This window comes from Antrostomus carolinensis, unplaced genomic scaffold, assembly GCF_000700745.2.
Source record: "Antrostomus carolinensis isolate BGI_N321 unplaced genomic scaffold, ASM70074v2 scaffold9044, whole genome shotgun sequence".
Lineage (NCBI taxonomy): Eukaryota > Metazoa > Chordata > Aves > Caprimulgiformes > Caprimulgidae > Antrostomus > Antrostomus carolinensis.
Genome location: NW_010310091.1, coordinates 84,633 through 99,280, shown reverse-complemented (window position 1 = coordinate 99,280; position 14,648 = coordinate 84,633). Strand labels below are relative to the sequence as shown.

Below are 14,648 nucleotides of genomic sequence, written 5' to 3'. Positions count from 1 at the left end.
GCAGCAGAGAAAAGCAGCATGAAGGGCACAGGCAAGTGAACAAAACTTCTTGATCTGAGCATCTGAATGCATTTATCGAGTATGCAAAATTGTTGGCATAGATCTCTGAAACTGTACAAATGCAGAGTACAGCCACAGCTCAATAAGAGGGAGGGATTCTTTGTCCTCTCCTCTATGTGCATGCTGCTATGTACAGTATGAGCATGTATTAATACACATAAACTGAGGATCCTAAACTTTCCACTTGTATTGCAGGCCATCTCCTGCCCCATAGGGTGAATCCCATTAAAAAACAGTGAGTTCCTACAAAAAGACATTCTCTGCCCCTGTCCAGGTGGAACAGTAAGGCCCTAGAGTGAAAATCATGGTCCAGCTAGTTTTTCAGGAACATGATTTCACACCATGACTGTCTGTGTATAGATACATGCACACATGTCCACACATTCATTCTGTACATATACAAAGGTACACATACATTTTTACATTCTTTGGTGGCAAAATAATAAAAAAACCCCAAACAAACCACAGGGCTGGACAGACTCTGCATCTTTGCTTAATGAATCTGCTTCAATAAAGTTGGAGTCGCTGTAACAGGAGTTATTTTGCCTCTTTAAGGACTGTTCCTTGCATTAACAAAATGCCATACATTTACAATGACTAAAACAGGGCACAAGGAAAACCAGCGTAAACACAGCTCACATGACAGATAACTCAGAGAGAGCCCCCTCCTACTCACATCAACACATGAGAGAAGCAGCCATACGCTTTCACCTACAAACACTCAAACACTTCCTCAGTTACCGTCCAGATGTCGTGCTGAGATGTGGCACACCCTTCTTCTGCCCTGGCTGTGGGGTTTTGCTTTTTGTTGCTTATTAAAATTGAACTAACAGAGGATGGGATGTTGGGAGCAGCAGAGGAGGCTGGCAGGTCAATGCTACACCAAAACGTTGTCAGCCTGTGTGCTTCAGATGAATGGCTCTTCCTGTCGCCACCTCTGGAATGTCAAACCTGCATCTCAGAGGTGCTGATGAGACCCAGTGCTTTGGCTTCTTCTGGTGTCAGTCCACTCTTTAGTGTCCTTCTCACTGATGGTCATAAATTCCAAAAGCAGGCAAAAAAACCCAAAGAAACAAACAAAAAAGCAAACAATTAGAAGCAATAATCACACAAGACTTTGAGCTGAAAAAAACCCCTGTTAACATGAAAGCTGAATCAAATCAAAAGTTGGTATGTACTCAGGGCCTCAAGTTTAGAAATACTGAGTAATGCCTTATGCCAATTCCATAGGAGCAATCAAGTACCCAGCAACTCCAAACAGTCAGGCAAAAAGACATTTGTAATTAACATTTAACCTTTTAAAGAAAAATACACAGCATTTTAAGATTTTTTTTTTTTCTCTGAAATTGTACCAGTTGGTTTTCAGTCCACAGAAAGGATCATCTGCCCTATTATTTCAGAGTTTCATGAAGATTTTTTAAAAGAGCTTTTGGATCTTTATAGGGCTTAAGTGAATTTATCACTATTAAATCTTATGTGATCCATTAAAGGTGTTAAAAAAAAAAAGTTAAAAGATCAAAAATGTGACTATTTTATAGTCAATTTAAATAATTAAAACTATTGTCTTCATACACACTCCCCTTTCTTCTGTAATGTTCCCCCATCCTAGCCCCATTTGCATCATCTTTGCCATTAGCAGTCTACAGCTTTTTAGTTGAATTTAAATGATAAATCTAGGCCAAAACCTTGTTTCTTAATTTCCTACGAAGTGTTCCGGACAGTAGCCTGACGTAAAACTTTTAAAATTTCTGATTGCCTTTTTTATTCAGAAACAAGTGATTACATGACTGCACACTCTGAGCATTAGTGTCCTTCTCGGTTTTTTGGTGCTCTAATTTTCAGGTGAATGGGCTTTAGTTCAAGAAACAAATGAGGTGTTCACTTCACACTTTGATGTACTTCAAATGCAAAATGCACATTCAGAAGTTTAAGCTGCATGCAAAGCATAAACAATGACTTTATGTTGAACAAAATATATTTGGAGCCCCAAAATAATAAAGTCTAGAGGAAACTCAAGAGAAATCACTTGCAGACTGAGGTTAAGGACTTCTTGCATCGCTATCACCTAGCATAATTAAGACTTCTAACTTATTAAGATATTCAGTCCATGTAACTGAAACTGGGGGGTCACACTCAAGGGTCTAGCAGGGGCGAGAGGAGGGACTGGATCGGTATAGAAAACATGAGGACAAGAGAAATGGAAAATATGGCGTTGTTGAGTATTTGATACCATGCAGGTAGGACGAATGTGATCTATGTTTGATAGTCAAACCACTTCCATCAGTTACTGAGGTTAATCAAATAAGCTGAGAGTGCCACACATGTAATTCTTTCTCCATTATCAAACCCCTACTTAAAAGTTTTTCTTCAAGGTCCTGTCCTTTCTCCTACAGTATTTGCATACTTACTAAACACCAGGAGGGTCTGCATGGTAGCCTTTTATGATATCCACTTTTTCCTACAATACGGATCAGGAATGTCTTCTAAGTTTAACAGTGCTTAGCTTATAGCAGTACAAGGTTAAATGCAACTGATAAAGCTAAGATTAAGAAAGACTTAAAAAGTACTACGAGAAGAACAATACACTTCAAAAATGCTCCAATATCCATGGTGCAGAATACCCAACATGGACTTTTGAGTCAGTTCTCATCATTGGCACTCTTTTATTACTTTTCAAATTTGCTATCCAAATGTCCACAGTGACAAATATTAATTTCTAGACATGAGCTATGAAATACCTTAGGGTCTTGAGGTCTCAGTGAATCACTTAATGCTTATTTCTAGACCAAAATGAACTGTACCAGGAGTGAAACAACAAATACAAGAAAGCTGCAGCAGAAACATTTCTGCCTTATTAAAACTGTTCAGTTCACCTGCTTACCTGCCTGTGCTGCCTCTCCCCTGAATATGTTTTTTTCTGTACCTCCTATGACATGCAGCCAAACACAGACTGTAGCTAGCTTGGCCACCAACAGACTAATAAAATTTATTTTCAGAAGAGCTTATCAGAGACCAGCCAAAAGTTTCTGTCACTAGACTCAAAGTGGGATTGGACATTGCTCCCTAAAAGAGTATCCCTCCTCTGTGGACATGAATTATCCACAGCAGCTATACTGTTAAACCAAGGAAACTGTTCATCATCAGAGAAAAAATAGGCATACAAGAGACTAATCGTTCACAGGATGGCTGTCTCAACAATATTACATCTTCCCACTGAAGGCAAAAGTGAACTGGGAAACAATGCAGCACAAATTTTAACTTTTTAGACACTGTTGCAGAATTGTCAAACCAAACGTATTAATGACTGCTCTCACACATATCCTCAGCTCTCTCAGACCACAGTCGCTCGCATTTGCAAACTGAGCACAACAACCACTGTAAAACAACACAAGGGAACAAGCAATTGCTATACCTGTTTGTAAACATTTAATAGGAACTGGGGTGCTCTAAGCAAAATAAGCAAAATTCTGGTTTTATTTATAACAACGTAAATCTAGAACAAGCTTCTTTAGGTCAGTACAGTTACTACTGCACAAATAACTAGGGCTGAGACTGTCTAACAACTGAAACGGAAACGCGCGCCTCTAACTTCCACCAAGGAGAATACAGTTGTTTAAATTCTTCCATCAGCCGGAGTTGTACAATTAGTAGTTTACTAGGAAAAGCCAAATGGCTTTACAATAACATATAGGTCTCTGAAGAAAATTACAGGAGTTTATATTCAGAAGTCATAATCAGGAGTTAAAATACCATGGTAGAAACCATCTTCATGGAAAACAAGGAAGAAAACTAAGGAGTCTTCTTTACATAAGCACGATTTCTCTCTGAATCTCCAGATACCTACCTATTAAACATACTGAAGCCTTAGTCTGAGGACCTCATGTATAAACCTCAGGTGACAGAAAAAAAGTAACACCGAATGCAGCATGTGAGAAGGACAAGTGTCCTGTTCTGGGTTTGCTGTATGACTCACACAATGGAGGCCAACCTCCTGTTTGTACTTTTTCTGCTACTACAAAACAAGCAGGAATGACAATACTTAATGAATTGCTGGGACATACGCAGCTGTAATTAAACAAAACAATCGCTTTGCATCCATCAGTTGATTGTTCTAAGTTATCTCAGCTCTCTCATAATACAGAGAAAGAGAATTTGTATTTAATATTTACAGTGAACTAAGCTTTTAAGGCCGGCGGTTAGGAGAACAGAACTCCAAACAATGTAGGACTTTGGTGGTCATAATGAGATTTCAAGAAAACAGTTAATAAAAAGCAAAGATGTGAAGAATCTTTTCAGTGACAGAATGGTTCTCATAAACACTGATGGTTGCTGACTTGTATAAACTAAGCGTGTGGGGTCCAATACTGGAAAGTACTGTGACTACTGGCAAGATTAAAGCTGTTCACCATTAACAGGCCACCGGAAGAATAACGGCTGACAGAATCACAGTCCAGACTCAAATGACTGAATTCCTGCCCCTACAATGCAATAGGCCAGTCTGACACAGATTAATCCACTTGCAGTTTGAAATATTCTGTACTTAGGGAGATGAAAGTAGCCTAATAAAGGGTGTCTTTATATGAAAATTGTAACTAATATATGCAAATTACAGTACATTTCCTCATCTGAAGATACAGTGGATAGATGTGGTATCAGCAGTAACACAAGAACAAATTCCTGCCCCACTATTCTCTGCACTGGCTTGTGGACTATGGAGCCTTGTGGGCAATGAAGCCAGGAGAAAGTTGAGTTATCTGCAGGAGCAGGGACTACTCTGGGAGGTGAGTGAAACTTGTCTTGACATGCTGTTACACAGATTTCCTCAAACATTTGTCTGTTTCCTCATAAAGCACTTGGTAGGGTTCCTCTACCTTAGGAAAGGTCATGAACACATTCAGTCATCAAAATTGAATGCAGAGAGATATTTTCCTTCCATGGTTTATAGGCATTGCTAAATTACATTTCTCAAACTAGATCTTCACTTTCCCCTCTTCACTGAACTCTGTCGTGTCTCTAACTGGACCAGACATAATATCTTGGCTTGTAAAACTCTTGGCCTGCTGCAGATCACATTAAACTGAGTTATGGAATGTATTTTGGAGGCAGTGACAATAAAAATAAGACTTTCAAATGACCTTTTAGGTTCTTTGAGCAATTTTTAAAACCTTTGCTAAAGAAACATAACAGAGAGAGAAAATAACTTTTACTCTTGTCACAAGCAATGCCTGCTGAGATCCCATAACCAAGAAACTAAATGTTGTTTTTCTGGGGTCAGAGGGCATGATATTCTTTGTTAATCTGGAAAACAAGGGTTTTATTTGATATTCTGGCAGAATGCAGTGTGCTTATGATGAATGCAATGAATTTGACTCTGTCTGTTGGGTCAAAATCTACACAGATACATAGCCCTCACAGTACACTGGGAATGTTTTTTAAGAGTAATTCCCTAAGTGTAGCTTTGTCAGAGAATAAAATTACCTAGGGGTTGGTTGTTTCTTAAAGAGCAAATAACATTCCTAATTTCCTGTCCTTTTTTTTTTTTTTTTTTTTTAAAGATGCAATGAACAGTAAAGATCAGTTTGGCTGGTGTCATTTGTTCTTGCATTTGCAATGGCTTCTTTTGGTGTGTGTGTTTGTAATTGTACGGACGAGTCACGTGAAATGCAGAATATTCTCTGCACAGATAGGACCATTTTTCTGCTTGAGAAATCACAGAATTAGTGTCATTCCTATTACAAAAGGATGTAGCAGCCATAGAACTTTATTCTGGGCCTAGCTGCAAAATAATGCAGCTGTTAGTTGCTGATTTGGAACAAAGGAAATTCTAGGTGGCTGCAAATTACACAGTGAGGGCAGCAGGAAAGGCAGATTATAACCTGCAATACAGGCCAGCTCCATCATCTCATCTCATTTCATGTATCTCAGTTATATTTTCTGTTACCTATCCACACCCAGCTTGCACATTCACTCTATTTTCTCATATATTTACATTCAACACATTATCTTGGACTTCACTCCAATGAGTCCAGCAATGGCAATTTGAAACTCAAAAGTTCAATCCAGACAGTCTTCCTTTTCTCATTTGTGTATTTTTATGTCACTATCAATATACATTATACTCATATTTAATTATGCATGTATCATTGCTTAATATGAGTAGGCCTAAATTCTTAATAAAAATACTAACAGATGGAGCGTAGAGATCTTACAGGGATTTGTAGGTAAATTTTTGGATTTTATCATGTACTTCTCTGAAGAAGTACAGCCAACTGAAATGTGGTCTTTGTCTGGGTCAGCCACATAGAAAACTCCAGGAAACAACATATCATTATGCATTATTATTGCCCTGCAGCTTTGCTTTGAGTCCTGTCAGCACTTCACAGATGGCACAACTCTCTCCTAACAAGAAATTCTGTACTTCACAATTGTCTCCTGCTGTACCTTATGGTGGCTGTGACATAAAGAGGAGTCTAGCAGTGGAAAAAGACAAGGTGGCATTTTCTAAGGAACGCTTAACTTGCGTTTCATCTCCAGACGGCTTACATTAGAGGGACCAAAAAGTAACATTGCTTTAGAGAACCTGGGCTGCATGAAAAACATACAGGTTTTAAAGTAGTATTTAACATGTAGGTGAAACTGTTAAAGTTTCCAACTTTATGCATTTCACAGATCATCATTTACACAGTCCCAACAGTAAAGTGGAAAAAAAGATTTAACTCCTTCCTTGAAAGCCTTCTGTGACAAAAACCCTCTAATTTTTAGGACTTCTGTGAATGCCACTGTAAAAAGTTACTACTAAAAGCAATCCTGCTGCCACCTCTTCATTTCTCCCACTTAATTTCACCAGTCAGAAGTGATCCACTATTAACAGGTAAAGCATCAACCACTACTAACAGGTAAAGCATCAAGAGCATACAGCTCACCAACAACTGAGTCTGCATACAAGCACTATATACTGTTTTCAAGACCAGACTACACATTAATAATGCACAGGACAAAAAACCAAACAAACCCCCAAACCAAACCAGGAGATGAGATACAGAAGGTAAGCCATCTCACAAAAGTGTTTTGGGTATGAAGTCTTTACATTCCATTTGAAATTTTAAAATGACCCACTAAGGGGGTAGCTTAGGCTTATGAACTCAGAGCTGCCTATTGGAGAGTGACTTGGCAGAGGAATATGACCATGTTTGATCACCCAGGCTCTGTGAAACAGAAATTAATTATCCCCATTAGGAATCCATGCTGGGAAATAACAGAAAAAAAGGCATTTATGAGCCCATCAGATTAAAAAAAACCTATGATCAAAACAATCTTGTAATTATACTAATCAGGTGGTGTTATTCTGCCTGGAGAAAGTAATGTATATACATATATAATATTTTTTTGACATAGTGCTTGGACAAGATAAATTCAAAATAGCTCTGTGCAAAACATTTTTGTCCATCTTCTAAGAGCGACTTCCCTCCAAACACATTTGACACTTGCATCCAAGCATAGTCAAATTCCTGACTTCACAGATCCTTGTGCTAAACTCCTTCATGGCAGCAGAGGGCTCTCCTTGGCAGTTGTGATATCACGATGCTCTTCTGGAAAGCCACAAGAGATCACTTCTGTTACTGCACTTCTTTTTTAAGGCAACTTGAAAAGCAACCCCGAACTTCCTTGTCTTTTCTTGTTCTCACATGAAGTGCTTTCCATAACAACTCTGTGATCTGGTCAGTCAGCAACTCACTGCTGCTGATTTGTTACTCAGATGCTGAAAATAATAATAATAGTAATCTTTCAGGAAGGAAGAATGATGTAAATAAGGAGCAAATTATTGACCGGAGATAAACTCGAAAGCCACTTCAATATGGAAAGAAACCAAACAAAATATATACCCTATCCAGTTAGGGCTAGAAGTGTGCAACTCAACCATACATATTTTTTTAATACTTAAAACTTAAATATCCCACTTTTGGGGATGAATTTTGTGACAAGAATTCATAAGCCTTGAAATATACCTTTAAAATAGGCCAACTAAAATAAAAACAGAGAGTAATGTATATGAATTCACTGACACAGTGAATGGCAAACTGGTAAAAGTGAAAACTATTTGTATTTCTTGTAAGATGCAAACAAATGAAGTAAGATTAGTTTTTTCTACAGAACTTCAGCTGAAAAAAATACAAGAAGTGTACACTATAACAAAAGCATTTATCTAGAAAATGTCAATACCAATATTCTGTGACCTGGGAACATGAACAGCTTCATTTCCTACATATACTGACATCACTTGCTCTTTATCAGCTGCTCATCTCCTCAGTTCCGCCTACATCAGCTTGTTCTTTCCTGCAATAAAGAAAGTGCCATTTGGCCAAGAAGAGATGGCCAGAGAAATTCTAGCACTTGTAAATCCTTGTCTAGAAGCTGATGGGGAGCTGCAGAGCACTCGCTCTCCTTGGTTCTAGTGCCAGTGACACAGCACAAGGACATACCAATGGTCTGCCTACACTGTAGGATCCTGGTGGGACACACGACTTCACCTCCTATCAGGATGTACACTTTGCCAAGAGCAAAATCTGAGCAGTGGCTATCTCTTCCTCCACAGAGCAGCACATCTGGGTGGGCATTTCATCCCATGACATGACAGCCACTCCAAAATCACTAGGGACAACCCATTACAGCAGCAGTTTTTTCCTTGTACCTACATCATTGTTCTCTGTGCTTGGGTAATATATCATACATGTGCAGGTGAGTGTCTCTGTAGTGTTCAATGGCTCTACCTTCCGTGAAGTGAAATAAACAGGGATAAAAGATACGTATTTTCTGTAAACATTGCACATCTAATTCTGACTTCCCAGATCAACGCAATGACTTCTTCTTTCAGTTGCTGTATTAAAACAATGCTGCTCAACTTTGAGCAAATAGTAGATTCTGCAGTATCTCTATATACCAGTACTGGAATCCAGTGCAAAGTTAAGAGATGTACTAAAGGGTGCAGGCTGGGTTAATTTTATATCTGACTTTCCTTATATAAAAAAGATACAGCTGTTTAAAGCAGAAAGTTTGAGGGTAGGAGCCTTAAAACAAAGAATTTCTATCAGAATAAAGCTCATTATAGAAATGATTCATAGAATCCTCTAAAACAGTGACTGGAAAATGAATTTAAGCCCCTTTTACAAGCAAGGTTTTAAAACCAAGCTTTCAAAAAAACATTTTCTTTTGAAGGCTACATGATGTATAACTGTACAGGATGATGGCAATTTCACTTTCACAGTGCTAGGACCAGGCAAACACTCTTGAACAAAACCTGAGATAAAAAAAGATACAGTCTGAAACTCATGGAGACTGTCAACAAAATGCATAGGTACCATACATTTGAACAGTTAAAAAGCAGAATGTCTATCCCTGACTGCAAAGATCGGTTATTTCAAAATAAAGCTATAAAAATAAATGTAAATACACATTGTAAAGCAGAAACTGAACACTCATAAATAAATATGTACATACTTAGAAATCTTATTGATATCAACTATCACAATTATATATGTCATCAATTACAACTGACAAAACTGAAAGTATGGAACCAGCTGTTCAGCCTCATGTTTCAGATAAATACACTGATTTACAACTATTACAACTTATTATGAGACTTATAGGTTACTCAACTAATCCTGTCTCTCCTGTTTGCTCTCCTACAGCTGTTGATGCTGGCCTCTGGCACAGGTGATGTACAGTGAGATATGACCTCACTCTGATCAGGTACATCAATTTATGCAGTTTTCTGTGGTCAACTGTATATATTATTCATTTATTAACTATTATTAATAATTTTCATTTATTCTTTGTATTTTTATTTATTGTTTATGGAGTTTAGTCCTGTCATTTTTGCAAAGATCTTGCCATCCTAAGGATGAAAGAATGTACTAAGCAAAAGGCATCCAAAAGATGCAAGCTCTCTTGGCATCTCATGGAGGTAACCTTCCAGCTGCCAGAGTTTTAAGTGCTTTATTTCATGTTCTGTTTTCATTCAATAATTAGATTTTTATTAACTGGGTATTGACCTTCTGAAGGTTCAGTCCTTTGTGTGAGGACAAAAAGACTTTTATGCTGAATACCATCACTGATACATTTATTTTTCTAAATGCAAAGAATTGTTGCTAAATGTGCAACACTAACTAGATTACTCTGCCCCCTCCTCTAACACCTGATAGGATCCATTTACTCAAATCCTAAATATTCTAAGTGAAGTTGCTTGCCTTTAAAGTATTTTATATAGACTTTCTTCTTCTAAGGTTTTTATTTTTATAAAAGCAAAATTTCCATTAACTCCTGCTTTTAGTCAGGCTATAAATACCAGAAGAACAGTCTCTCTCCTGGTATTTTGGCACTTCTGTACCTTTTTGTAGCCAGAAAAAGTAAGTGGAGAGACATGAAAAATAATGAAAAAACAAAGAAAAGAAGAAAAAGTAAACTGAAGCACTCTATGAATGCCAAACAAAAATTACACACCTTTGGATTCCATCTAGTATTTTGTTTGCTTACAAACATGTTTATTCCAAAGCATCACTGCATGTGTTACTAAAACTTGTCTAAGCCTGTCTCCATGCCTGGCCATTTAGCAGAGCTCTTTCCCACATTTTGGCACCTGATTCACAGTGTGATAACTCCTATTTAACTTCTACTGAAGGTGGAATTTAGTGTGAAACACCTGACCTAGGATGTTCTGTAGTTAAGTTTAATCCACTGGTCCTTATTTGTCTGAGATTCAGGTAATCTCAATTCAGTTCCTATCTCCTCCACAGTCCACTCATATGAGTCTGACAGATTACTTGGGTGGTGCCTCAGATTCATTTCTGCATAATGACTGTAGGATTTTTTTTTCTCTGCGCAAGTCATTATGTAAATAAATCAATAAATCCTCATGAGATGTTTCCATATCTCAAGGGTCAGTCACAGGGTATATTATTAGGCTAACATGTGATTCCAAAGCCTAAAAAAAGAAAAAGGCATTATCATGCCTCTCCTCTCTCTTTTTTAAACATCAGAAATAATTTTGATCAAGTTGTTGGATTTGAATATTGGATTAAACTCTGATTCAACTATTATCTGCTCCAAATCTATTTTTCTAACTCAAATCTAAAGCAGATTTTCAATGTCAATAAAATCTAAGAGAAATAATAGGGCACACAGAGAGAGACACTCTGAGATAAAACAATGTGGGCAAAACCAAGCCTCTTGCTCTGCAATGTCCTCATGCAGTGTCTCCAATAGAATCCAATGCAACCACTACTGTGCTACTCACCATCAAATATTAGTCACAACTGGGCCCTACGTTATGGTTTACCATTCAGGGTCATCTGAAGATCCAGATGCAAACAGTGCTGTACAGTCAAGCTGTCTTTAAAGAGCTATTTCCTTGGTGCAGCTATCTGAAATTATTTGTTGGCAAGACCATATCGAGATGCCCACTCTTTGACCACTGCCTTGACTTTAGGGAGCTAGGAGACACATTGGATTAGCAAATAGAGTGATTCTTAAAACTTCCTTATCCCAATTTTCCTTTGCATTCATTGTTTGTTATGGCATCAATTGTGAAGGCTATCCAAACCTGTGGGAGAACCAGACAATCCTAATTATAAGAATAAGGACATCAGAGAGAAAAAAACCCAGCAGAAGCTTCCCAGGGCAACTCGCCTTCAAGCTGTTGTTGAATGACCACCTCGAGGGGTGACAGAGCATTTCAGTTTCTGTGGGTCATTCAATCCTATGGCTTTCTGATGAGGTTTCTAATAAACGAATACAATGATAATGTTGTTTTCTCATATATAACACCATTCCAGTATGTCTGGTAAGCAGGTCACTGAACACCCATCATGAAGCAATGACTTCCAGTTGCTTACTGTACACGTCAAATTTTATCTTTAAAAACCTCCACTGTGTAAAGGCCTAGCACAGAATTAAGTTCTCTCTCTGCAGATCATCACAGGAACTCAGTTGTTATGCATTTACCATGTACCTTAGCTTTCTGTAGTCCATTTCAGCTCCCACTGAACAAATTCCTTCCTACTGTCTCAATTGACTTCAGTCATATCTCAGTTTATCAGTGACCCTTCATATCTTCAAGCAATAGATACAGATGCTTCCATCTGTCTTTTGTTGGATGATTCACTGCCTTATTCCTTCTCCTAATTTACAGTTCTGCTGATTACTCTCAGAGATCAAACTCTTCTACATCATTAAGATCTAACTATGCTCTCCGCATACCAGATACAGTCATGCTGTTCAACAACTACAAAAGGTAAAATAATTCAAAGGAACACATCAAAATGTCTCACCTTCCCATTACAACTATTTCTCAATTTTAACTAATCTTTTCTGTATTCCTGCTTCTGTTTTCCCCTAGTTATAAATGACTTTAGTATCATTTGCTTTTTACTTCACATTTTTCTGTCTTTTTATGGCAAAATATCCCCCACCCTTGAGAACCTTCTACCTGAACCACAGGAAATGTTTACAATGCAACTGCATATTAACCTTTTGGGTTTCTGAATTTGCTAAAAAGGTGTATCTCAGCTCAAGTTCACTAAAATCCTTGTTGAATGCTAAGTAAGCCTGACAAGATTTCCAGTTCTTCACTGAAAGCAACGAGACATACGCAACACGATGCACAGTGAAAATCACTCCTTTCAACTGACTTTTGTTTTGATGTCCATGAATAGATTGAGTACCAAGCTCGCGGCAAAAGCCAAAGGATGTGTATGGAAGCCTGAAGATTGAAGGTGGTGAATCAAACCCATCAGATAATAGGGTCTCTTTGCTCTGCAGATAATAAATATCATAGTATCTGCTAATCTAAATCATTGAAGTATGCCTAAAAATCTACTCTCTAATACACTCATGGAGGATCTGTGTTATATTTCTACCTGGAAGATCCTGCTCATTTAACTTGCATTATGCATTGACAAGGGCTGATCTCTGTTCATTTCCTGGAGATACCATATTTTCAGTCCAGCTGAGTATATTCTAGAGTTAAATTACTTTGTTTTTTCATCATCCAGGTATACTGACTATCTATTAGAGTGAAACAGTTCAGCTAAGTTATTCTCCTTTCATGCTTTTTTTTCAGCACATGTCAGCTGAAAGGGATGCTAAACTACTGAACTTCATGTTTGTTTGGAAACTGCCTTTTAATCCACTTAACGAGTCTCATCCAGATCTTGAAGAACAAACAAGCAAAAGAGCTGGATTCTATCATGATTAATTACACTGGAAATCAGTCCCAGGCTAAACATTTACTGAATCCCTAATCCCCGTTAATGTTTTTACTGCATATAAAAGCCAGCTCCACAGAAAAATATATAGTATTTTTATTATTATTATTATTATCTTCTTTTGTAATTTTTTGCTTGTTTGTTTGTTTGTTTTCCTGCAGCAAGTGCTTCCTTGGGAAAAAGGTACTGGTAAAAAGCAGAAATAAGACTTTTTGGTGTATGTTCATAAAGGTAGTATTGCTAACAGAGGATATATTTTAGCCTGGGATAAACCATGGAAATAGGCAAAAAAACAGGAGGTTTATTTGATATAAACAAGCCAACTAGGGCAATCAGCACGTGCAGAACACCAGAACCATGTGGGAAAGTGGGTAGCAGCAGAAGGTGATGCCACAAAGAGGTACTGCACAGTGTATGACAGAAAGGAAGACAGACAATCCAGTGTCAGCTCATTCTCTTTGCTTAGTCTGGCTCATCTAACCAGAGTGTCCACTTTGCTTTTGCTCTTGCCTCATGCAAACGTTCCTTTCTTAGCATGTTGATGAAAGTGAATATGCTTTCAGCACATGCTAGTTTATAGCAATCACTGCTTACACCAAATGTTTTTGATCACCCACTATGTTAGAACAATTCCACAAAAAAGAAAATCTGTGTGATTTTTCACTCACTGTTGTTGTCTCCTCTTTGTCCTAACTTCCCAGAAATGCTAAAAAGATGGATGGAAAAGTAGTCAAAAAGCCACAAATGGTGAATGACATTAAACTCTAAAATCTTATGTTCTTTGGGTACTTATCCTTCTCGTAGTAGTCACAGTAGTCTCTGCATATAAGGAAAAAAAACCAACCAAAACCTGAGAAAGATAACCACCTCTTAAACATTGTATTTACTAAAGTGTGAAATCAAATTGCTCAAACTTGGGTGCTGCAGATCAGCCCTGTGGCCACACTACACCATTGAAAGAACACCTTATAAACGTGCTACCTTTTCTCCCCAGTAAAAGTTAAGCTCCTCTATAACCCCTCTGCAGCCACCCATCAGGATACATTTTGTTTTCAGGGCTGTGGAAGGATAGTACACAGCATAAGAGAGAAAGAATTTAAAAGGCGAAACATCTCACACTACTTGCTTTATGAATAATTTCAGCTGCAGATACAACTATTAATCTTTATGCCACTTTGCAGTACCTTATAGCATTTTAAGCAGTCTCCATTTGAGGTCCTGAGCTGACTTCTCTAGACTTGAATAAGTACTGTCATCAGCTCTAAAGCACCACAAACCATTCTTCTTCCCTTACTGCAAAGGACATTTCAAGTTCTGTAGAAGACATAG

At 37.8% G+C, this 14,648-nt stretch overlaps 1 protein-coding gene across 1 annotated transcript in view; it reads right to left on the bottom strand.

The window, feature by feature from the left end:
- Positions 1-308: 308 nt before the first annotated feature.
- The window catches only part of FHOD3 (formin homology 2 domain containing 3), a gene marked incomplete at its 5' end in the record, with an annotated part of 98,172 nt that continues 83,832 nt past the window's right edge, over positions 309-14,648 (bottom strand). The window contains one exon of the mRNA XM_010166297.1: positions 309-1,088. Within this exon, the coding sequence (XP_010164599.1) occupies positions 1,006-1,088 (83 nt within the window). The remainder of the gene's footprint in view (positions 1,089-14,648) is intronic.